The sequence below is a fragment of the Eschrichtius robustus genome, chromosome 2 (assembly GCF_028021215.1).
Source record: "Eschrichtius robustus isolate mEscRob2 chromosome 2, mEscRob2.pri, whole genome shotgun sequence".
In the NCBI taxonomy this organism is placed as follows: domain Eukaryota; kingdom Metazoa; phylum Chordata; class Mammalia; order Artiodactyla; family Eschrichtiidae; genus Eschrichtius; species Eschrichtius robustus.
Window position 1 is genome coordinate 115,333,776 of NC_090825.1, and position 24,413 is coordinate 115,358,188.

The 24,413-nt window shown below is 35.2% G+C and overlaps 2 protein-coding genes across 2 annotated transcripts in view; both read left to right on the plus strand.

The window, feature by feature from the left end:
• Positions 1–1,630: 1,630 nt before the first annotated feature.
• MYOT (myotilin) lies at positions 1,631–14,590 on the plus strand. Its single transcript, XM_068534480.1, has 9 exons — positions 1,631–1,986; positions 5,957–6,131; positions 7,013–7,117; positions 9,454–9,500; positions 10,446–10,578; positions 11,618–11,825; positions 13,409–13,574; positions 14,062–14,195; positions 14,418–14,590. Exons 1-9 carry the CDS (start codon positions 1,631–1,633, stop codon positions 14,588–14,590), a joined length of 1,497 nt encoding a protein of 498 aa, XP_068390581.1.
• Positions 14,591–16,653: 2,063 nt separating this feature from the next.
• PKD2L2 (polycystin 2 like 2, transient receptor potential cation channel) overlaps positions 16,654–24,413 on the plus strand; it is a 39,536-nt gene continuing 31,776 nt past the window's right edge. Inside the window, exons 1-5 of the mRNA XM_068535943.1 lie at positions 16,654–16,684; positions 17,381–17,482; positions 19,103–19,236; positions 20,717–20,973; positions 23,297–23,518. Coding sequence (XP_068392044.1) covers positions 16,654–16,684; positions 17,381–17,482; positions 19,103–19,236; positions 20,717–20,973; positions 23,297–23,518 — 746 coding nt within the window. The remainder of the gene's footprint in view (positions 16,685–17,380; positions 17,483–19,102; positions 19,237–20,716; positions 20,974–23,296; positions 23,519–24,413) is intronic.

Sequence of the window (24,413 nt, forward strand, 5' to 3'; positions counted from 1 at the left end):
TGAACTAAATTACTTGATATTTTAAATAAAGACAGAATCAGTATTACAGCAATTTATGGCGCTAGTTTTTGTGTGTAAAGTCTATATACAGTCCTGCCCAGATTTACCTTACTAATGGAAGAAATCAGAAGCAAATATAATTCTCTCACTTCGCTATACAGTAGAAACTAACACAACATTGTAAAACAACTATGCCCCAATTTAAAAAAAAAAAGAAGCAAATATAATTCTTTAAGGTTGATTATAGTGACAAATGATTTATCAAAGGAAAAATTGGGAACTACTCTCGGAAGTCAGGAGTGCCAATGCAGGGCTAAGTAAGAAAAATGGCACCCTTCTTTTCTTGGGAAACTATAGGCTAGCTTCACAGTTGCCTTACTTCCCTTCTGTACATCCTGTTTGCCATTTCAAAAGGAAAAATAATATAGGAACTAAAGCAATTTCAAAATTAGTCTAAAATACATATTAAACATGTAAAAATAATTTAAAGTGAAACTAAATAACTAAGAGACCATAGAGACCAATAACTAGATAATACAATCTAAAAATAACAAAAAATTACAAAGGGCTCTGGAATACTGTCAGTAACATATATTATATACACACACAGAGACACACGAATACAGTCACTCCTTAATATCATCTAGTTTGGTACTATGGTCAATTGGGAATCAAAGGGAGAAAAAGAAGCAGTGAATTATAAGGTAAAACAAAATCCACTCAAGGTTGACAATAGTGAAGAACAGATGTTTGCTCTACTTTGCGAAACTGTAAAAGGGTGAAGGAGCAAATACGGACAGTAATGTTCTTTACAAAAGAAGCACATTGCTCCCCTTGATTCACCACATCATTCATCACAGATCACCAGGGCATGAATTAACTGGAGTATCAGAAGAGCTGTTCATCGGTTTTGATGAGCAAGGGGAAGAATTCAGACTGAATAGAAGCTGACATGTTATATATTTACCTGCTAATAATTTTAAATCATTAACTCTCTGTGGTTAATGAAACTGTAGCCTCTGGGCAAAAGCTAAACATGAAACCATAAAATTATCACACTGAGCAACATCACAGGTTTTCTTTTCATAAATAACCACTTGGCAAACTCAAACTCAAACTTTTCTTGAAAGTTTTGAAGTTACATCTTGAAGCCCCTGGGCGTGCTTTAAGAATCACCCAGAGACAAACACTAATGAATTCTTTTTACTTATTCTCAAGGGGAAAGTCACTTGTGCAAAGACAACAGATAAAGGAATGGGAAGTCTAGAAGCCAGGAAAGTTCCACCTTGAGGTGACTTTGAAAGCACATAAGCTTTAAAAAAACAAGCAAAAAAAAAAAGCACAGAAACTCTTATTAAAGATCTTAAATAAACAGTACTGTTTTTTATGCAAATACTGTAACTGAATCATCTTCTTCTTTTGAAGGAACAATATTCTTCAAGAGAAGGCCACTCCATCAAAGACACGAGCACAGTATTCCCAGGATCTCAACAACGAGGTGCAGACCAAGGTTGCTTCTGATTCACTGCAACCTTCTATAATTCCAGGCTTGCAGCCCCAGATTCGGGACCCCACCCTTCCAGGAGTAAATCATTATAAGTTGCCTTCAACTTCCATAAACCAGCTAAGCATGTTTAACTACGAACGTCCAAAACACTTCATCCAATCCCAAAACCCATGTGGCTCCAGACTGCAACCTCCTGGACCGGAAACCTCCAGCTACTCTAGCCAGACCAAACAGTCTTCTATTACCATCCAGCCCCGCCAGTGCAAAGAGCAAAGATTTTCTGCCTCCTCAACAGTGAGCTCTCACATCACTATGTCCTCCTCTGCTTTCCCTGCTTCTCCTCAGCAGCTTGCTGGCTCCAACCCAGGCCAAAGGGTAACAGCCACTTATAACCAGTCCCCAGCCAGCTTCCTCAGCTCCATATTACCATCACAGCCTGATTACAATAGCAGTAACATCCCTTCCACTGTGGACTCCAAGTAAGTGAATTTTTAAAATATATATAGAGAGAGAGAGAGACAGACAGATAGAACTGTGTATACCGTGAGCTTGTATCTGGGGGAGAAGGGGAGATAGGTTATGTACGTCATCTTCACTATCTAAAAAGTCAATGTGACATCAGAGTCTCATTCCATATTTCTCCTAGAACACCCTGAACCAGGGTACTGGCAATAAGTCATCTGACCCATTCTCCAGTGTCCAGGTTGAGCTGAACCCAAATCACCTATTACATAACACAGTTACTTACCTACTATTTTCCATCTTCAAAAAAAATATTTCTAACATACTCAGGAACAGTGAACTATTCCCCCAGCTCTAAGTTAAGTTCCTCATGCTGTAAATTTAATTGCTCTGGTTCTGAGCTTAGCTGAGGTGAACACCTGTCTGCTCTTCTTCAGATAGGATTTCCTCTCACATAAGCAGAAGCTATTAAGTTTCTTCTCAGTCTTAGTCTTTTCTTCCTATCCATTTTCCCCTCTGATCCTAAACAACCACTTGGCTAAAAAGAAAATATGGGATTCAGACACTGAAGTATATGAATTTTCCCTATGATCAGAAGAAAGGACTGAATAGGTAAAGGCTCATGACCTTAAGGTTTCCTCTGGTAATTAAAACCACACTTTGTTCAAATTGGTTAGACCAACCTAAATACAGGGAAGAATACCTGAAGCCTTATGCAAGCATGTACTATTTCCACAGCCCTAAAACTGTCCTAGGAGAACCTGATATGAAGAAGGACAAAGTGGTTGTGCTTTTTTTAAAACATCAACTGAATACTTTGTGCTTATGCAAACTTTGGGCTATCAGTTTTCCTATTCCTTGGCTGGCTAGAATATCAGAGAATTAATCAGAGGCATCTGAAAAACTGTGTGATGGAATATATTTTGTTGGTTACAGGCTTATCAACAGATTTGCTGAAATTCTTGCTAATTTCTCTCAGTTTTCTCTAGAGGCTAATTTTTCTAGAGATTCCTATTGTTGGTGACAACTCTGGAAACCTAGGTGAACTCACCAGAGCAATTCAACTTGCAAAGAAACCTTTTTAATATTTTTAAAAATAAAAACCAGGAAAGCCAAAAACATTTGTTAGAATCCTATAGATACTAAGTTGAACCATTTGAAATGGCTGTTAAAAATTTTTGACCGACAAAAAAGGCATTCTCATAGGTTTGGCCTAATGATTTTAAAAGATGCCTTCAAGAATTAAGAGCCCGCTCTTTCTCTTCTATCTCAAATTCCCATTATACCCATTATCACATATTGTAGATTTTTCTTACTTACATTTTACCCATATAATCTTTTTCCATCTAGCTTTCAATTATTTCCAAATTTCCTGTAAAAGCATGTTTAAATCTAAAATAACTCTTTCTCACTAAAATATTCTTCTTAGTAAAGGCTTTAATCCTATTCCAAATTCCTGCCCAGAAAAGAAAGCCACCGAATAAATACTAGTGAGCCTCAACCATGTACCTAGCTCTCCGCACAGAACTAAGAGAGGAAGGAAGGAAAAAATAGAGAGGATAAGAAATAAAGCACAGAAGGACCCCAAACCAGAGATCAAAGATCCAGCTTTAGCTGCTCCATTTTCAGCAACCATAGATAACTCTTTTAATCTTCCCACAGCTACATGATACGAGTTCAGTGTCCAGCTGCACAGGTGGAAAGCTCTGGCCCTTTGAACATTTGTGCACAACTCCCTCATTTTTATGATGGGCTGAAGTTTGCCCTGTCTTCTATAATAATCCCTTGGATTCTGACCTAGAGAAGTTTGAAAGCTTTATTTAGCTTTTCATCAGTAGGAAACCCTTAAGCAAATGTTTTATTCAGTTGATCAAAGCACAGACTAGAAATTTAGGGGAACTCTTTAATTTTCACTATTCCTTTCAAAAAGCTTGCTGTGTGACATTCCTCAAGTTTTCCTTACCTGCTCAGTGATTCAGTTTTCTGATCCGTAATAAAAGTAAGGATTTATGTGATCAATGATAGGGGAAAAAAAAAACCTATAAAACACTATGCAAGTATAATATTAGTTTCTAATTATGAACAGATATCAAGTCCTAACACTTAAACCATCTAAACTGGTAATAATGCAGGTATTCAGTGAATAAAAAGGTGACTGAGGTTACATATATATCAGTGATTCTCAGGCTTGGTTTTGATAGTCCTTCAGGATTTCTCAGATATATTACATCATATTATGACAGTCTGACAAAAGAATTATTTAATGCTAATTCACTTTACCAAACACATATGACTGGGTTTTTTTAGCTGAAAAAAAAAAAAATGGGCTATTCTAACTTCATACAGTTGGAGAAATAGTAGATCTATAAAACCAAAGAAATTTTACCACTTTGACCTGGGAATTCAATCTGAAAACAAAACAAAAACATCTCACTATTTATTTAAACACTTGGTTTGGCTATTTGCTTCACTGAACAAATCGGATACAGACAATCCTGAATATCTGAAATACAAGGAGGGAAAATGTATATAATCAACTTACAATACAAAGCATATTGAATACAATGGAAAATATTCATTCACTGAACTGATAGTATTACCTCACGATTTTGCAGGCTTTGTGTTAGTGGATACAAATAATACAACGGTGAGTAATAAAACATCTTTTTTTTCTTCAGTGTATTTACAATCTAGAGATTACTAACCAAGTCCCCAAAGCCTGCAAAAATTAAAACTCTGGCTCCACTCAGAGGAAATACATTTCCACTTAGCTTACAAGTTCTTTTAATGATCCTTGAGAATTTTTGAACAGGAACATGTCAGAGAACAGACCAAGGCTGCCTCATCTGGATATGTGGATTTATTATGATAATGGTAAAATATTCATTGAGGGCAGTGGCCAGTTTTCCCACATTAAATAGATATAAGCTAACACCTTCAGAGCCCTAAATAAACTAGGTAAAATCTGAATAAACCCTGTGAAAAGTGTGAGCTACCTAACAGATCTAAAAATATAGGACTCCCTAAATACCACCCCTGTCCTCTATCAGAATCAGCAGGGGAACACCAGGAGGGGGCAAGGACATCTTAGAAGAAAATTTAGGGTTGGAATTTGAAATAAGGATTTAAATCAAACTCTTCAACTGCCAATCAAATTTGCTTTCTTTTCCCCCAAACTCCTTTTTTTCTCAGTTTACATTTCTTTCTCCTTCCTCCTCTAACCATCCCTTTCTCTAAAAATCACTTATGCAATGTTGAAGAAACTGTTATTACTGCACAAGTTGTTATATCGTGCCATACTTGGATTGTCTAGAATATGAAATTAATAGGAAGTAGAAATTAAAATGTAAACTGTAGACTCCATTCAAAGCAAGAGAATATTCACTAAATACCAGTGGTTATGCTGATAAATGTTTAACAATCAGCTCTGGAAGAAAGAGCCATGATTTGTGGTATTTACCAATTTCCCTGGTGTAGATACTCCCACCACCACCAATTTCAGACTTTCAACATGAGATCACAGTGAGCTGGGAAGAGACACTAAAAATCAGTTCTCTTAAGCCCATATGAGTCAGCTCCAGCACATCGCTGCTTACTATCCACCCATAAATCAAACTTAGGAAATTCAGTTGGAATATTGGAAGAGCTCTCAAGCTGCCAGTAACTATTCTTACTCTCACTTCTTTAGGGAAGATCTTCAAGGAAGGACATTCTCATGTCTAATCTAAATTGCTCCTCCTGCTACTTAATTTTCATTTGCCAAGATGAAAAGAAACAAAAACAAAAACAAAAAACAGCTAGTAACCATTCTTATAAAATCCTTCTTGACTGTTATTAGGGCAATTGGTGCTTTAATAACACCAGCAGTACTAAATGGTAAATTCAACCTACCTAAAGGTGACTGACAAAATGATGCCAATTCTATTTTACATACCACACCTTACTTTAAAGATCTTCTTTTTAAAAAATCTTTTTTTCTTTTTAAAGCTATCAACAACCCTCAGTTGGCCAACCTGTAAATGCTAAGCCATCCCAAAATGCAAATGCTAAGCCCACACCAAGGACTCCTGACCATGAAATACAAGGATCAAAAGAAGCTCTGATTCAAGATTTGGAGAGAAAGCTAAAATGCAAGGACAACCTTCTTCATAATGGAAACCAAGTGAGCAAGATGTCTATTTTGTATTTTAAAAAAAAAGCCAATAAAACTATAAAATCTAATCTCAATAAGAAAGTTGTTTCTGTCTCACAGATCTATGTCCATATAATCAGCAAGGGAGAGGAGTATCTAAAAACAGGGAATATTTGGATCCTATTCTGTATTTCTCTGCATGAAATCCCCTCTAGGAGTTCAGTAGTAAAAGAATGAAGCAAATGAAAAAAAAAAAAAAAACCAATCTGAATGATTCAATTTTGTTTTAAGCATTACCATAAAAAATATGTCTGATGACCAAAAAACTAATGGGAAATGCTGTCAACCTGACTTCTTCATGTACTTTGGTATATAGTATTCATGGAAAAATAGCTATAATTCTTATTATGCACATTGTATTAGTCACTGATCTCTGAAACAGTACTGCTATATGCCTTTAATCCAAATACATTTAACATACGAGTTGCACTGCTCTTAACCAGAAGTTAGTAAATCAAATATAGTGCTCACTTAATAAAAGTTATTTCTGAATCTGAGGACATACGGTACTATATTCAAAGACAGAGCCAACAGGAACATGCAGAACAGGGAGGAAGACAAAGAATTTCCCTTTATTGGGGAGAGAGAGCCTTATTTAAGGGTAATTATGCTTGCCTTTACTAGGAGAAGAAAGAAAACAGAGATGAATATTCCAGATGAGGGAAGTGGCACTAGAACGAAAGGAAAATGCTTTGAATGAAAGAAAATGTTTTTTTAAAAACACAGTATCTATCATTCAAAGGCATAACTATACTTCTTTGGTATAATTCTTGGTGGTTTTAAGGTAAAGCTATACAAATAACTTTTATTAAATCTCATTACTATCTCCTTTATGATTTATTTCTTTAAAGCGGCTAACATATGAGGAGAAGATGGCTCGCAGATTGCTAGGACCACAGAATGCAGCTGCTGTGTTTCAAGCTCAAAATGACAGTGAGGCACAAGACCAAGCACAGGTAAATTAAAATAATCTTTATCTAACTGGAGCACTTTTGTTTTGTGTGATTTTTAAATGTCTGCTTTTCTAAATGCTTATAAATAGCATTTGAAGCAAAAGTCAATTACTTCCATACTCCATTACGTATAAAAAGTAGAGGCCATGATGGGTTGAATATATACACAAAAATATTTAATTTTACCCCATTTTCTGGTGGTTCTAATATCTGCATATGAAATGTTATAAAGTCAAAGCACCAGAAGACTAATGGTGTCACTTTTCATCTGGACATTTAGGGGTCAGTTAAACCTAGGACTCTCCCTACAATATCTACATGGACAGAAAATTTATGAGTTGTAAATCTTTCACAGGACAAAAGTTAAAACTCTAAACCAAAGTAATTATAACCTTTTCTCATAAGCTGTTTATCATTTCAATGTTTTAAAATAAACTCATGTACTAATGAAACATCCAATTCCTTTTGTCATGTTCCTGTATCTTAAAATGATTCTTATTAAAATCAAATCAAAATAAACAAAAACCTTATGAGTAATGGCTCCAGGATTAACAACAGCATCCTTTCCAAGGGATTAACTTTATGCAGAACATAAAGTGAATATCCCACAGGCTTGTTCCTGATCAACTTCATTTTAACAAGTTAACCTCAAAGAGAAGTGTACAGCTGGAGAGGCAAAATGAACTGCTATTGTGCTTTCTATCTTCCTTCTGTAGTTACCTCTCATTCCTTTCTAAAAAGTCCACAAGAAACTGGAAGCCAAACCGAGCATTCAAGAATTCCAACCTTCTACAGTATAGGAAGATGAAAATAAGACTTTTGTTTCTGTTAAATGTGACTAGATCTACTGAAAAGCATAGAGCAGGGTCTCGCACAGCAAGTAACTAGAACCTGAGAACAGAATTTAAATCTCTTTTGGCTACTGAAGAGCTCAAACACTCATTTATTCAACTAATTTATATGAAGTACCTGCTGTGTGTTGGGCTCTGGAGTTGGTACAGGAGATTACAGCAAGAATAAGACACAAATATATCTCTATTAGAAGAAATAACCCAAAGTAACATTAGATTGATGATGGTTTATGTTATAAATTCACAGTGTATGATTTCAAGGTCAAGGGTGTATTGTTTTTCTCATTCATTCTTTAAAAACTTTAAAATGAAGGTGAAGGTACCAAGAAAAGAGATAGCAGCAAAACATATTATGAAATCAGAAAAGAAAAATCTTACATTTTTTGGTACACTTCAAACAGTCTACTTAAATAATACAAAATGTCATCAAATTACATATAACTGAAACATCACACCTATGAATATGAATACATACATGTTCAAACCACTACAGGAAAAAGTCAAAAACCTAATTTAGATATTATGAGTTTAAGTGGATTATTCTTATTTTTTACCAAAAAATTCATTGATCTTTTGACATTTGGCTTAGAGAAACTCAAAGCCTAGCCAAAAATTATTACAGAGTTGTAAGAATTTTGTTTTAGAATGACAAAATACATTAAAGTTCATCCCAAAATAAATTATTTGTACTGATCTGCTATGTTGTTTTTCATATATTTGGGTAAGGACTATATTTTCTACTTCTTTGTATCTCTCACTATACCAAGCACAATGAAATATATGGAATATGCACTAAATATTTAATCAGTTAATTCTATTATAAATTCATCAATTCCTGATTTTATCCTCAAATATGAATAATTTTCTGGTGCTCAGATATAAATTCTAAAAGATGGTTGCTTAAATTAAATATACCCTTATTAGGCAGGAAGTAAGTAATGTTGTTTTTCAAAGGCTTTTCATAACTCTACACATAGCTTCCACAGTGTCCATCAGGATTTTGTGCCATGAGCTAAAAAGGAAAGTATTTTCCAGTCTAATATGTGTTTACTGCTGTTGGTGCCACTTATGAGCAGTAGGCATAATACCCTGTATCTACTGCCAACACAAATGACTTCATGACTATTCCTGTTTTACCAAAGGACAATCTGTACTATGTGCTCCCATTTCAAATACACCAGGGGGACTCATCATCCTTTGTCATAAAATCGTCATCTAAAAAACAAACCACCATCAATTCAAAGTCTAGTTAACTTTCATAAATCATATCTATAGAATAGTCTCAATTCTGGGGATTTCTTGCTAGAGTATTAGAAGGTTAGTGCACTATATTTTAAATGCTTAACAGCTAAATATATAGAACTATCCATGACAGTACAAATACAGCCACAACAGAAATGTTCCTTTCAACTACGACTACTAAATTCTGCTTCATTTCAAGCTAACAACAGCATGTTAACATTATCACTTTGTTTTAATTTCAAGCAGCACAATTCAGAACATGCACGACTGCAAGTTCCTACATCACAAGTAAGGTAAAAAAATTTTTTTTTAATTTTAAAGAAACATACATTTTGCTACCTAAAATGTTTTCAGCTTAAAAAAAAGGTAGTATTTACAAAGCCCTCAAGCTTCTTACATACTTTTTATACAAAGCAATGTGACCAGAGGGGATAGCAGGTTGGAAGGGATAAATTAGGAGTTTGGGATTAACAGATACACACTACTACGTATAAAATAGATAAACAACAAGGACCTACCATATAGCACAGGGAACTATTTTCAATGTCTTGTAATAACCTATAATGGAAAAGAATCTGAAGAATCGATATATATATATATATGATATATATATATATATATATATATATAACTGAATCACTTTATTGTATACCTGAAGCTAACACAACATTGTAAATTAACTATACTGCAATAAAAAAATATGGTTATAAAAAAAGAAAATAATGTTTATACTGCTTTAGAACCAATTGAAAAAAAACAATGTGCATTTTCTAATGTCAAAGATGACAAAAAAAATTTTTATCTGTTAATTATCACAACTATCTCAGAGGAAATTTTTTTTAATGTTTTGGTGAAATAAGCCAGGACCATGTTTCCATGCTAAACAACTTTTTCATAACAATGGAAACCTGATTCTAATTATACAATCTTTGCATGTGACTAGAATTGTCCATGGGGTACTCTGCATTTTAATAGATCAGTTTCTTCATCAATTCATGGCACTGAAAAAAGAAAGATGTATAATTTGTACCAGATGTTTCTAAATTGCTACCACTTCTAATAGTCATCAAATATGCCACAGCTAAATACAGCTCTGCAGCCTCTCTCCATTGTTACTACACTATCAGATCAAACAGCATAGACTCTAGGGTTTCAAATTTGATGGCTAAACTATATTTGCATGAAAGGAAGAGCAATGACGACTCTTCTGCATAGTGATTATTAAAATATTTTTGTAGAAGTAGATCATCTTCAAGGGGAGATGTGAATGATCAGGATGCAATCCAGGAGAAATTTTACCCGCCTCGTTTCATTCAAGTGCCAGAGAACATGTCAATTGAAGAAGGAAGATTCTGCAGAATGGACTTCAAAGTAAGAGAAAAGTTCAAAAATACTGGAGAAAAATTAACAATGGGATACTAAGTTTTGAAAAATGTCCTCCTCCTCTTCATAGCTTTCTACACAGCTTGACAAGAAGTATGTATAGTGGATAAGAACACAAACTCTGGAGCTAAATTTACCTGGGTTAGAATCCTGGCCCTGCCACTTTACAGCTGTGTAACCTGAGACAAGTCACTTAACAACTCTACGCTTTTGTTTCTTTGGGAATAACAAATGTATCTACCTCATAAAGCTGTTTGAGGATTAACTAAGTAAACAGGTATAAGGTATTCACAATAGTGCCTACCACCTAATACTCTATATAAATGAAGCTTTCATAGCAATAGGATTTCTAAAGTAGAATGCCTCTTTAAGAAATTCAAGTCACCCTGCTCTCTCTTGGCCTAGAAGAATTCCTCAGGTTAAAATAACTTTTTAGAAAGGCCTACATTTTTATTATCCTCATTTTGGAGAACTTTTTCTTATAAATGTTTTTTCAGATTCCTTATGAATGAAAGTCAGTGTATGGATTTAATTGTCAAGGTTTATACGAAAAAACTTAACAAAATGCCATTTATACACCAGCACTACAGCTCAAGAACACTCAGTTTTGGAAAGGTTATTTGGAAAGGTTATCAGCAAGTCTCATATATATGGGCCTCTGGGACTTCATTCACACTTGCCATTAGCCAGAAAAGCCATATGACTTCCATATTCCTTGTGGAGACCAATATAAAATAACCTAACGTCCTTAATATAGTAATTAAGAGATCTTAACGAGCCTGAGGTTGTTTATGAAACAGCTAGACATGTTTTGAGATAGTATGAAAATACTGTATTAATTTCAAGGGTTATAGTTTTTACTATTTTGTTAAAAATTATTGAAAGAACATATCTTTTAAGCTCTTGTTTTGCATTTTCAATCACAAACCCACTCAGATACTGAATTGTTAAAATTCATAAATGGACAAATGGGTCCCAGTGATCTATAATTTAAAATTCTATCATCTCCTTGTGTTTTCATTTCTAGGTTAGTGGACTACCAGCTCCTGATGTGTCATGGTATCTAAATGGACGACCAGTTCAATCAGATGATTTTCACAAAATGATAGTGTCTGAAAAGGGTTTTCATTCACTCATCTTTGAAGTGGTCAGAGCTTCAGATGCAGGGGCTTATACATGTGTTGCCAAGAATAGAGCAGGAGAAGCCACCTTTACTGTGCAGCTGGACGTCCTGGGTAAGCTTTCAAAGAGATCCTACAGAGCTCCTTAAAATTTTGTAGAATCAAAAAAGAAAGTGTTAAAAAAGAAAAACCCCAAGGACTTTATATTTAAGGTTAATATCTATACTATAAACCCAGTAGAACACCAATTTTTATGTAAAAGCCACAGTGGGCAAGGATTGGTGTTCTTGAGGGAAACTCAGTGAAACTAGAATGACAGATCTACCACTAAAGCTTTTCTGGAAGAGAAATAAAGGTAAAATATCTGACAGACCAAAGAAGGTAGTATATTCTAGATATATTTCTAGATGTACAGTATGTGTAGATATGATTAAAGGGTCTTAAATGAAAATTTTTAGTCTAATCATTTATCTGGTCTACAGTCTAAAATAATCAATCTGACTCACATTTTCACAGAATTGTTATAATCACACATAGTTTAAAATTGAAGAGTAAATGTCAACTTTTAGCCTTAGACTATGCACTCTTTACCAGGAAACTAGTCTCTAATTATGACAATAAAAACATGCTTACTTGCTTTAGAAAACAAGTATGGTAAAACTCATATCTCAAATTTGTCTTTAGTAGGGCAGTTCTCATAAAACTAATCTCCTGTTTTAAAATATTACAATTCAAGTGCTCTAAATGTATCACATTTGCAATGACTTAAGCCACAATATACTGCATAAGCGATATTTTGCTATAATTCACTGCTTATTATATAAAAACTTGATCAAGTTCAAGGATGGGCAATCCTGAGTTTGTATTCTACCCAGATGAATGAACAATCTTTAAGATTATTCTATGATATAATAAGGGCCCTCAGACTAAGGGAAAAACTAGTGATCTGGGAATTTATATACACACACACACAAAATCCAAGTGATGAAGCTTAGGGCAAATCCTTTCTGTGCCAATAGCTCCAAAAATACTACAATGTTAGAGCTGAAAAAGACTTTGGCACGCATCCGTCCAATCTCCTCGTTACTCCTTCAGAAAAGTTAGGGTTATAGTATTATAGTATCAGTTCCTCTTTTCCCTCAGGTATTTGAAGAAAACTAAAGACATAATAATTATTGGCATTTGTATATTATTTTATAGTTTACAAAGTGCGTCTTCATTCATTATCGCAATTGATCCTCACAATAATTTTGTGCTTTGGTGGGCACAGCAGTAACTATTTCTTGGGTATCATTTACAACAGATAAAATTTAGCCTCAGAGAAACTAAACAAAATTTTCCCCAATGTGGCATGGCTGGTGGGGCAAACAGAATTTGAACCCAAGTTGCTGGTACTCCTTCCACCACTCATGCTGCCTCCCTATAGCTGAGATGATCTCAACTTGACTTAAATTCTTCCAATGAAACATGATTATAAATTCAACACATCATTACATTACTGTTTTAGAACTATAAATAGTATACAATATACAACAGTATTGCATATTATTTTAACTAAAGCTGAAACATAAAGCTTCCAATCCTGTCGTTAGTACTTTTTTAAACTTTTATATCAGCATACAAACTTCATAATACTTTGGTTTGACTTAATATTTTTTATAATATTTCAAATACGTGATTTTTTTATTAATATGTAGCAAAAGAACATAGAAGAGCACCAATGTTCATCTACAAACCACAGAGTAAAAAAGTTTTTGAGGGAGACTCAGTGAAGCTAGAATGCCAAATCTCGGCTATACCGCCACCAAAGCTTTTCTGGAAAAGAAATAATGAAATGGTACAATTCAACACTGATCGAATAAGGTAGGATAAGTATTTCTAGACTTAACTATACTGTACTTGGGTGAATCCAGTTATACTTTGAAATGCATTATAAATGGCATGCATCTGTGACCTCAATTTGTCTAATTTTAAAAACATATAGATGAAATTAACACAATACTGTAAATCAACTATACTTCAACTTTTAAAATATATATATATAGAAATATAATAAGCCTCATTAAGCCAGATTCCACTAATCAGAAATTTAAGGGATAAGGTAGGCTAGGATTTACCTTTTTACTAACAATAAAAGAAGATGGCTCAAGGAAATAGATGATACAAACAAGACTGGGGGGATGTTTAATTCAAAAAAACCCATAGCTATTTGGCAATGACTAGCTACAGACTCAGAATTTCCAAATGCTTTTTTTCTTCCTATTAGTCTGACTCTGTAGGTCACAGGCATCATAAATAAATTCTCACAGGAAGATTAATTCCTTTACTTTCAATTTTTGTTTCTTTCCAGTTTATATCATGATAACTCTGGAAGAGTTACTTTACTGATAAAAGATGTAAACAAGAAAGACGCTGGGTGGTATACTGTGTCTGCAGTTAATGAAGCTGGAGTGACCACATGTAACACGAGATTAGATGTTACAGGTATCTCACGCTGTTATACAGTGCTATGTCAAGTGCTATAAAGAACTTAACTGTAAAGATTTAATAAGAAACATAAATTCCAGCATAGCATAAATTCTGAAGGATTCTCCCCATACATAATCAGTTTTGATTTTTTTTTCTCCCCCTGTCCGATAATGACTACCTAGTGCAACCCATTTGTTTACAAGTTTTCTAAATTAACGTTTATTTGATCCATTTCAGCCCGTCCAAACCAAACTCCTCCAGCTCCTAAGCAGTTACGTGTCCGACCAACTTTCAGCAAATATTTAGCACTTAACGGGAAAGGTTTGGATGTGAAACAAGCTTTTAACCCTGAAGGAGAGTTTCAGCGTCTGGCAGCTCAATCTGGACTCTATGAAAGTGAAGAACTTTAATAACTCTACCAACATTAGAAAACACAACAACTACACTATTAGCAATATATTCAATTAAATTTTTGAAATAAATCCATAGCTGTATTAACAGACTATGGTTTTAATTAGGTAATACAACTAATATATATTTATAATGCGTTTATCCTTTGACTCTTGCACATTCTGTTTACCTCTCTGGTTTGTGAAGCCTACAGAAAATCTGGGTTTGTAATTGTAGATGAAGATCTTAAAAAATGTGGGATTTTAATATTTAAGTCATACACATTTTACAACTACAGGTTATAAATGAATATCAACGTTTTAAACACACTTAATGCGTAATAAGATTTACTGGTACTGCTTTCTAAATACTGTTTTACCCGTTTTCTCTGATAGGAATACTAACATGGTATAGATTATCTGAGTGTTCCTTAGTTTTATGTCAAAAGAGAATAAAATTTCAAATATTTAAAACAGACTGTCTCCTCTTCACAAAAGTCTAGATCTTTAAGATAAAACTGCTGGTTTGTATCTATTAAGCGACACACAGCAAAACCTATGAATAACAAGTTCCAAGAGACCAACAATATTATACTCTAGAACAGCTTGTCTTGGTGAAGCTCACTTACAGCTAATTCCTCCAGAGAGGGAACTAGACTTTTTATGGTTTGCACTTCGAAGGCAACCAGAATAACTTAAACCATGGCAGAATCTCTCCTGAAATTGTGATTTTGTTTTAACCAAACAGGTTTCTAATTCTTCAAGATCTTTGAGTCTATTGAGCTCAATGGATTAAGAATAGACTGCAGAGTCATCTACCTAATTCTTATATTTAATGTAAATCTGAATACCTATACTTTGGGCTTTTTTCCTCCTACATTTCTAGTTCAGATAACCTACTGCTTTAGAAAACAATTTTGCCAGCTTCTGAGAGTCCAAGTACAGGAAAGGGCAAATCCTTGTATTAAACTATGCTTAAGCTAGGCCAGTAGCCCTTTCTTCTTCTCAGGTCTCATCTCCACTGGCTGCTGGCCTTTTGCTAGACCTCTCCTATTCCTTTTATCATTGGTAGTCTTTGACCCTCGCTGCTATGTGGCCTAGTTTTCCTTTTTACCTAACATGAAACAGCATTTATCAACATCACCCTACATCTCTTTCGGAGAAATAACAAAAGTGGCTTTATTTTTTACTTTCAAAACAGCTTGACGGGTTTCTTAGCTGGCTGCCCTGGGGCTTTCCACTGAATTCCTTTTTATTTTCCTTTTTACCAACCTGAGAATCCCCGCCCCCGCCCCCCCCCCCCAACCTCTCATATTCTGGCGGGCTTATGGAAGCCTTAATTTACAACCAAATTTGGCCTTTTCTATAGCTAGTTTACAAACCTTCTCACTTTTGCAAAGCTGCTGGGTCAGATGTGAGTCTGGGCTCCCAAAGACTACTGTTTTGACCTACGCTATTACATTATCACTGCAGAACTTTTTTTTTTTTTTTAATCTATTTCAACGTTCTCTCAAGCCATATTGGGTGGAAAGAGGGGTGGAAGCTATTTCTAGCAACAGCTCTCGATTACTAATAATCAGTGTCTGCAAGCTGCAGCGGCGGAGTGGGGCCTTGGTTACAAATTCGGGCTTTGGCGTCGAGCAAACCTTGCCCCAACGGGCCTTTGGTAAGTAATTTATTCTCCTCAGTCTCTTCAGGTCTAAAACGAGGACAAAACACATACCTTTCAGGAAGGGGCGGTGTGAAGACTAAACAAGCCAAAAGATGTTAAAGAGTCAAGAATGGGTAGCCCATTATAATTAATTACTACGATTTTTATGATTAACCTCAGGCGTAAAGCCAGGTTTGCCCTAGAAGTCGGTCCTCCGCAGGAGACAAACACCACCATACTCAGGCCCACCTCACGCAAAGCCTTTCGGTGAAGGCCTCGGTGCGCACGCACGCTGGCATCTTCCAGCGCCGCTTGCTCCCGTCGTGGAACCTGTGGGCTCGCGCAGGCGCATGAGCTAGGCGCGCACCGTATGAGTATCGCGCAGGCGCCGCCAGCCTGGGGAGGCGAACGGGCATCGTCGTCCAAGTTTGCCATGGCTGAGGCGTCCCGGTGGCACCTAGGCGGTGAGGGGTGCCTCTAGGGAGTGGGTGGGGCAGAGCGGAAAGGGCAATTGCAAATATCCTGCGAGGAAGTCTGTAGCCCCACATGTATTCACGTGAGAGATGACCTCCAGAACGGTTAGCCGTTGCAGCCTCCGCTTGAGAAGCGGAGAGGGACTGTGGACCCATTTCACAGACAGGAAAAGTGAAGCCCTGAGGGAACATCTCGCCCCTTGCCGGAAGCCGGAGCTGGGCGCTGCCACTTGCTGTATAGTGGCCTTCTCTAGGCCGGCCTTAGAAGGCCTTTGTTGCTCTAGGGAGTAGTGGCCTTGGCAGAACCCCAGGCTGAGTCCTTTTCCCCCCTCCAGCAGGAGCCAGCCATACCAGGAAGCAGAGTTGACAGGTGGAGAAAACGATTAGGGACAGAGGAGGGGGTTTTGTTTGTTTTGTATTTTGCTTTTTCAGTTTAAAACAAGACTGGTGAGGAAACATCTGGGTTATAAAATTCATTATATACGGTCATAAAGTGATTGCCCACTATCACCATGGGAAAATGTTAGTAATTAGTCCTTCTTCATAAAAGTGAGAGTAAAAACATAACCAGAAGCCATTGGAGCTTTCCTTCACACAGTGTAAACAGCTAAAAGCGCCTGTGTTTTTCCATCCCTATTATTTATATATATTATAAATTAAGGGAAGTTTTTGTTTTGTATCTCACAGGAACTCCAAAACATAAGCTGCATTACAGAAAGGAAGTAGAAATGAGAACCACACTTCAGGAGTTCTTACTCTACCTTATTCTTTTAATAAACTTATGTATATGTAAGTACACAGATGTAGATGAAGACACTGTTTGAACTAAGAAGTTTTGTGCAGATGAAAAACAAAACATATGGATTTTATAAAACCATAGGCTTTCACACTACTGAAACCTCTCAAAAAATAGTGACACATTTTAAACATCTTAAATTCATTTAGGTTGACATTATTTCTAATTCTTAAGGGGCACAACTTTAGGTCACAGAAGTAATAAAAAGCTTTCATAGTCAACACTGATTGAATTAATTATTCCTTTCTGTTGGCAGTTCTGTCTTGAATATAATTATTCCCTTGAGTTGCCAATTCTTGATTTCTTTTAGAGCGATACAGATACATTAGCTTTGCTCTAGTTTCATAGGTCAAACTACAAATGAGGCCTAAGAAGTTAGTCTTGATGTCTGCTTTGTTCTTTTCCCTGGCCTGTTGCAGAGTTAATAGTAAAATATGCTAGTTCTGAGTCACAGAAGATATGAATTAATGCAGATCTTTAGGGAGGACCAGGAAAACATCTCAACCTACATTCCTCCTATCTGTGGGTCAATATCATTGACTTAATCAGTATTAAAGAGCATTTTGTCTTTACAGCACCCAACATATAGTAGATGCAAGCTCACTGACTGGACTTATGTTGGTACAGCATACATAGTGGCAATTATATATCGGTTAACTAATTAATTGGTATTGTAGGGGTGAGCTTGAGTCAGATCTGGATTAAAAAGACAGCTTTAGCCAATCTTATAAATTAAGATATTTGAGATTGGTTTTTAACTGCTTATTATAGAACATTTGGGGAGTGGAAAAATATTTAAAGATCACTCATAATCCCATTATTCAGGGATTTTTTTTAAAATACCTTTTCATAATTAGGAAAAATTGGAAACAAATCTCCAACAGGATTTGTTTAATTTTTGGTATATACAGTGAAATACTATGCAACGTTAAAGAATGGCATAGGCTCATGTGTGCCATGGAATGATGTTGAAGATATATTATTTCTAAAAATAAAGGCCTTCTAGCAAAAAAAAAAAAAAAGACATATTTAGTCTATACCCTGCTCTAAAACCCACCCACCCACCCCTAGGAAGAGTGAGAAAGAATACTAGTTAATGTTCTTTTCAATCTTATCATGTGCCAAAACATAGTTTTAAATGTTCCACATGAATTATCTCACTTACTTCTCATAACAAAACTATGAGGTAGGAGATATTATCCCTATGGTGGGACTCAAACCATTATCTGTTTGATTTCAAAGTTCATAGCCTAAACTACTCACTATATTATGTTGCCTACTCTCAATATTGGAAAAAAAGCCATCTTGCAGAATAGTAATGTGTAATGTGATCTCAGTTTTATAAAAATAAAGTTATTTTCTCTATAAGTGTGTATGCATTTAGAAAAATCTGAAGAATATATGCCAAACCTAATTCTAGCAGTGGGATTACAGGAAACTTCTTCCTGTTTTGTATATTTCTATTTTAGTTTTTTTATTATTGCTCTTATAATTAGAAAAATAAAATTGAATTTTCAAAACAAAATTGAGAACAAATTACAAGTACATTTTTAATCCTGACAAAAATTGAGCTTTTAAACGTAAATTTTTAAACAAAAAATTCTTCTCCTTAGTGACTTTTGGGATGGTAAACCCACATATGTATTACTTAAACAAAGTTATGTCATCTCTATTTTTGGACACATCTGTGCATGGTGAAGAAAGAACCAACTTTAAGTCTATTCGCAGCATACCTGACTTTTGGAAGGTAAGATGTCATGTGACTGTGGATGAAGTAGCTTTAGGCATTGCATAAACAAGCCCTTGGCACACATAGTAGGCACTTGATACATACTTATTGAAGGAATGAATAAAAATAAATGTCATTTCTTTAAACTATTAGAATCAATCAACCACTAAGTGTTTATTGAGAACCTGTGTTCTCAGTGTGATAGAGTTCTTATAACTTTAAAAAAGTGATATTTATTTTTTTAACATTATCGTTGCATTTGGGAAATAGGAGATTTCTTATGTGGGAGTTAGGATCCAAAGTCAGTCTAAAATTGTATACAGTGAAAATTACCGTTAAAAGTTCCTTAAATTGCCCATAAATTAAAATATATGTGATTTTGGTATACAGGCCTATACTCTTGTGTGTGTGTTTCAGTAATGTACAGTATATAATAAAGAGTACATTTACAAAATATAATTTTATAGTGTTTTTAATTGCATAAGAGTATCATTCCTTTAGCATTGGAACAGACTTGTTTTTACTGTTACACTTAACTTAGCAAGATGTTCACATTATGAGGAAAGAACAATTAAGGGAACAGCAGTTTCAGGTATCCCATGTCACAAACAGTGGGACATACAAGGAAGAGGTAAGGAAGGCTTTCCAGAGGTGATCACAATTCAGTTGAGTTTTAAAGGATGAGTAACAGAAGACCATGCTAGAAAGAAAAAACGATATGTACTATAAGGAATTCATCACGTGGAACTATGTTTGGCATTATAGGCATATAGGAGATGAGGTGGAAAAGACCAAACTATGAATTGAACAGAGGTCTAATCATGAATGCCATGCTAGGAATTTGAAACTTATCAAGGAGACAATGTCATTTCCTGAGAGTGAGAGAAGTGTGAGATAAGGTAGATGATTAGAAGTCATTGGTTTAGGCCAAGTGAAATATGAAAGAATGATAGGAAATTTTCCCTGAGACAAGAAGTGGAGCCCAACTGCTTCTTTTTTACTGTGCTGTCTTGAGGTATGTATGTGGCCAATGGCAAATAAGACAAAGGCAGGAAAGAAAAAAATGAACCCTAGGCTTAGGATCTCTTAGAAGGAGCACATAGGGACAGAGACAGAAGCAGTCACCACCGCCAGAGTTGGAGGGGAAAGGGGGGGACACAGATAACTTCGAGGTGAAGTCATGAATTGTGGCTATGACCAGTCCTGATACTCATGTACTGGGGGAGAGTTTTCAGTATACCCCTCGGAGAAGAAGGGTTATGGAACTAAATGAGTTAATACCTGTAAAGAGCTTAGAGCAGTACATAGTAAGTACTCAGGAAATGTTAACCATTTTCGTTATCATCATCAACATCATCATTTACCATTACCATTATTAATGGTGGCTTGGCTAAAATCACTGATTTTTGTATTCTTATGGATAACATTATGAATGTAGATTCTGTTATACACTTGACATGAAATATTTTTCCCATAACATTTATTTTTCTATATGAAGTTTATGGAAGGACCCCTTTTGGAAGGCCTGTACTGGGACTCATGGTACAATAACAAGAATTTGTATGACTTAAAGAACAGCAGTCGCATCTACTATGAGAACATACTTTTAGGAGTCCCCAGAGTCCGTCAACTAAAAGTCCGCAACAACACGTGCAAGGTCCATTCATCCTTTCAGTCCTTGATGAATGAATGTTATGACAAATACACTTCTGAAAATGAAGATCTGTCTGATTTTGGCCTTAAATACGATACTGAGTAAGTAGTATAAAATTACACGTAACTTTTTCTAGCAGTTACCATTGTATCTTCAAACAATTGTGAAAACATATTTATTTTCCAAATAATACCAACAGGGGCCTGGCAGGTAAGGAGACTGTTTCAGTAATAGTATCAAAGGAAGACTCCGAGATGCAGTGTTTAGAAAAGGAAGAGTAAACCTGTTATTTTTTTGTTTACCAACGGATGTAAAGTGTTTTTTTTTCCAACTGTGGTAAATGAAGTGCTAAGTCATATTGGACACAGGGCAAAGTGCCCATTTTTGCTTTTACAAAACTCAATCAGCTTTTCTGGCTCTGGCAAGATGCCCTCAAACACATTCCAAATGCTTCTTGGGATCCCTAGGGAGTGTCTTTGGTGTACTCTGTTGCTTTCTCACTCTGGCTTACTTCAGTGATATCTTCTATTGTTGCCAATGTTGAAAAGGGGCAGTTATGTTTTACAGACACTGCATCTGATGATACCTGCCAAAGATCTTATGGCCATTGTTCTCCAAAGTGGCTGAGGCTAATGCTAGTATAGACTCACGTCTACACTTCATATTGAAAATGTAAAAGCCCAAAGCCACTGTCACTACCTCCCCTTAACACAGAAGCTGTTGGTGTCATTGCTTTTAAGGTCATACGAAAATCATAGAGGCAAAAAATATATCTTTTTTAAAATTTGATATTTATCAAAGTGATGAAATATTTACAAAGTCCACCCTTTCCTACTCATAATTCCCACTCCAGAAGCAGCCACTTTTAGTTGTTTCTTCTTGTATATACTTCCTATTTCTGAGTAATATGCTTATACTATTACTTGATTCTATAGTTTTATATATCTATTGTCTCTATCATGGAAAGTGTCTGTCATATATCCCTCTTATGCCACTCCCTCCACATACACACTTCCTGTTCCTCTTAGCCTGTAGTTATACCGTAATTTTTGTTAATCATTAGTCGATGTTTATTTTATAAATATGAACAGTGATTACATTTCCTTTCTTGAACAACTACCTCTGTACCCCTAGGATTGATCATTGCTTTGTGGGTTTTGTTGACTTATTTTTTCTTTCTATGACTTTTGGGTGTTCTTGAGGGCAACAAAATGCTTGTATAATTCTTATAAACCTAATAAATTCATAAGTATGGTGACACATTCTCTTAAATATTATACTATTATAACAGTACTACACACTATTTCCCTTTCAATGAAAAATTACAAGGTAAGTCAACTATTAATTACACATTTAAATTTGATCTCAAGACTAATCTGTTAGGTATTCTAATATTCCAAATTTTCATAACAACTACAAATAATTTAAATACCAAAATTAACATTATGGATTTAGAATTTTAATACATGTCATTTCCTGACAACCAAAATAAGAATCAATTTGTGCTTGTTTTTCTTTCTAAAATGTAATGTTCATTAATTAAAACCAGTATAAAAAATTGGAAGTAGGAGAGGGTTGGTGTAATAAATGTTCTTGTTTCAGTTTAACAATCATATGGAAAATGCTCAAACATACAACTATGGAATTTTCATTAAAAATGAGTATTTTATCTTAGTGTTGTCACTTTTTTCTTCTCTGCTGAAAACAAACATGGTATTACTAACAGAAAAACAAGTTTAAGCAGAGCATCTTTGGATAATTGTTCAGATCTGTTTTAGGAGACTGAATAGGGACTGAAATGAAGAATCAAAGCTTTACTTTTTGATACTGCATAACTAAGTTAAAAGTAGAAAGAATGGAAACAAAATTTAGTTATACAGGTTTTACTTTGTGTACTTTCATTAAAATAAGATACCTATATAACAATATAGACATTGTAACAAAGTTTTTATTTATTGGGCATTTATAAATGGTATATGATCATTAAAACACAGACTGTGAAGCATCTTTTTCCCCATACTGAGACAGATATTTCTGAATCAAAACCCTGGATATTTTTGTCCTACTCAAAGACTAAAGATCTCATAAGATAACAGAGACAACAGGTTAAAGAAAAAATCCATCATTATTTTCTAGATTTCAAGTTCCCTGAGGCAACAGATGGATTTAAAAAAAATTTTTTTCTCATAGTATGTAGTCCAGTGTGTTGCCCACAATAAGCACTAAAAAATGAAAACATATTCAATCTTAATCCTTTTAGCTTAATCCTTAACTCACCATCTTGCTTCAAAATTACTATAATACTTACGAACTTAGTACTACTTTTTTTTTAACTACTACTTTGAACCAAAGGTTAACTTAAATTCTTAGATATTTCTCAGTCAGGCTTTCTCATCTCTCCATTATTCTTTTTATATCTAACAGATGGAAGTACTCTGCTCCTAGTATCAACTCCCCTTGGCATTGGGGATTTACTGGTGTCTACCGAAATGGGGGATATACTTTCACTTTATCAAAATCAAAATCTGAAACCCTAAACAAGTTCATTAATCTTCGAATGAACAGCTGGATCACAAGAAGCACTAGAGTTGTTTTTATTGATTTTTCAGTATACAATGCTAATGTAAATCTGTTTTGCATCATCAGGTGAGTTACTCAAAACCTCTTATTAATATACTGAATTTAAAAGACACCCAGAGCCCTCATTAGGGTTTCCAGTTTGTGCATGTTTGTACTGAGATTAAAATCATAAGCTCCAAAATAAATATAATGTAATTCTTCCAATAATGATAAAGAAGAAAGAGCAACATCATATTCATTGTTTCATTGATTCAGGATATATTCCAGAACATGGAGAATTACATACAATAGGTTAGTTTTATATTGCTTAAGAATATGTAGTCTTATTTATTGTCATTCTGCAGTTGGACATATCTAACATTTAGTCCTAATGATTTCTTCCTTTAAATCAGATCATTCAAATCTGTTGATTTCCTTTCAGAATGAGCTTCTTTATTAAGTTACTCATTTTTGTCTCAAGAATGAACAATTTAAAATTCAAACAATATATAACAGTAGCCAGCATCCTAGAAATGATTACAGCCAATGGTGATTTGCAAAAATGGCCCCAATTCTTCACATCTTTGCCATGTAAATTTGCAGTGCCCTGTCACCCAGGGCAGGGTGCACTGCCCGAGAACTTGATACTGGGTTCAACCAGGTGACTTTCTTTGGTCAATGGAATGCCAGCAGATATGATACAAGCAGAAGCTTGAAAAGGGTTTGTAAATTAAAACTTGCTCTCTTGCACTTCTGCTATTGCATGAGAAGGACATGCCTGGGCTAACCTGTTGGACCCGAGAAGAAGATGACAGACATCCCCTCTCACAAGGAGGAGGACAGAGAACCAACCAAAGAGAAAAAATTATTTCTGTAGGTCTGATTACCTTAGGTAATCTGCCTAACCTGGACCATGCTATTTGGCTTAGGCCTGGGTTCTAGAATCAAACACTGTCAAAGCAAATAGGATTACTGTGATTGA

Excerpts from the sequence above, each read along its gene's own strand:
- MYOT (XM_068534480.1), top strand. The coding sequence starts at position 1,631 with ATGTTTAACTACGAACGTCCAAAACACTTCATCCAATCCCAAAACCCA. Across the intron at positions 10,579-11,617 it reads TCTGCAGAATGGACTTCAAA|GTTAGTGGACTACCAGCTCC; the intron begins GTAAGAGAAAAG and ends TTTCATTTCTAG. Across the intron at positions 13,575-14,061 it reads TTCAACACTGATCGAATAAG|TTTATATCATGATAACTCTG; the intron begins GTAGGATAAGTA and ends GTTTCTTTCCAG.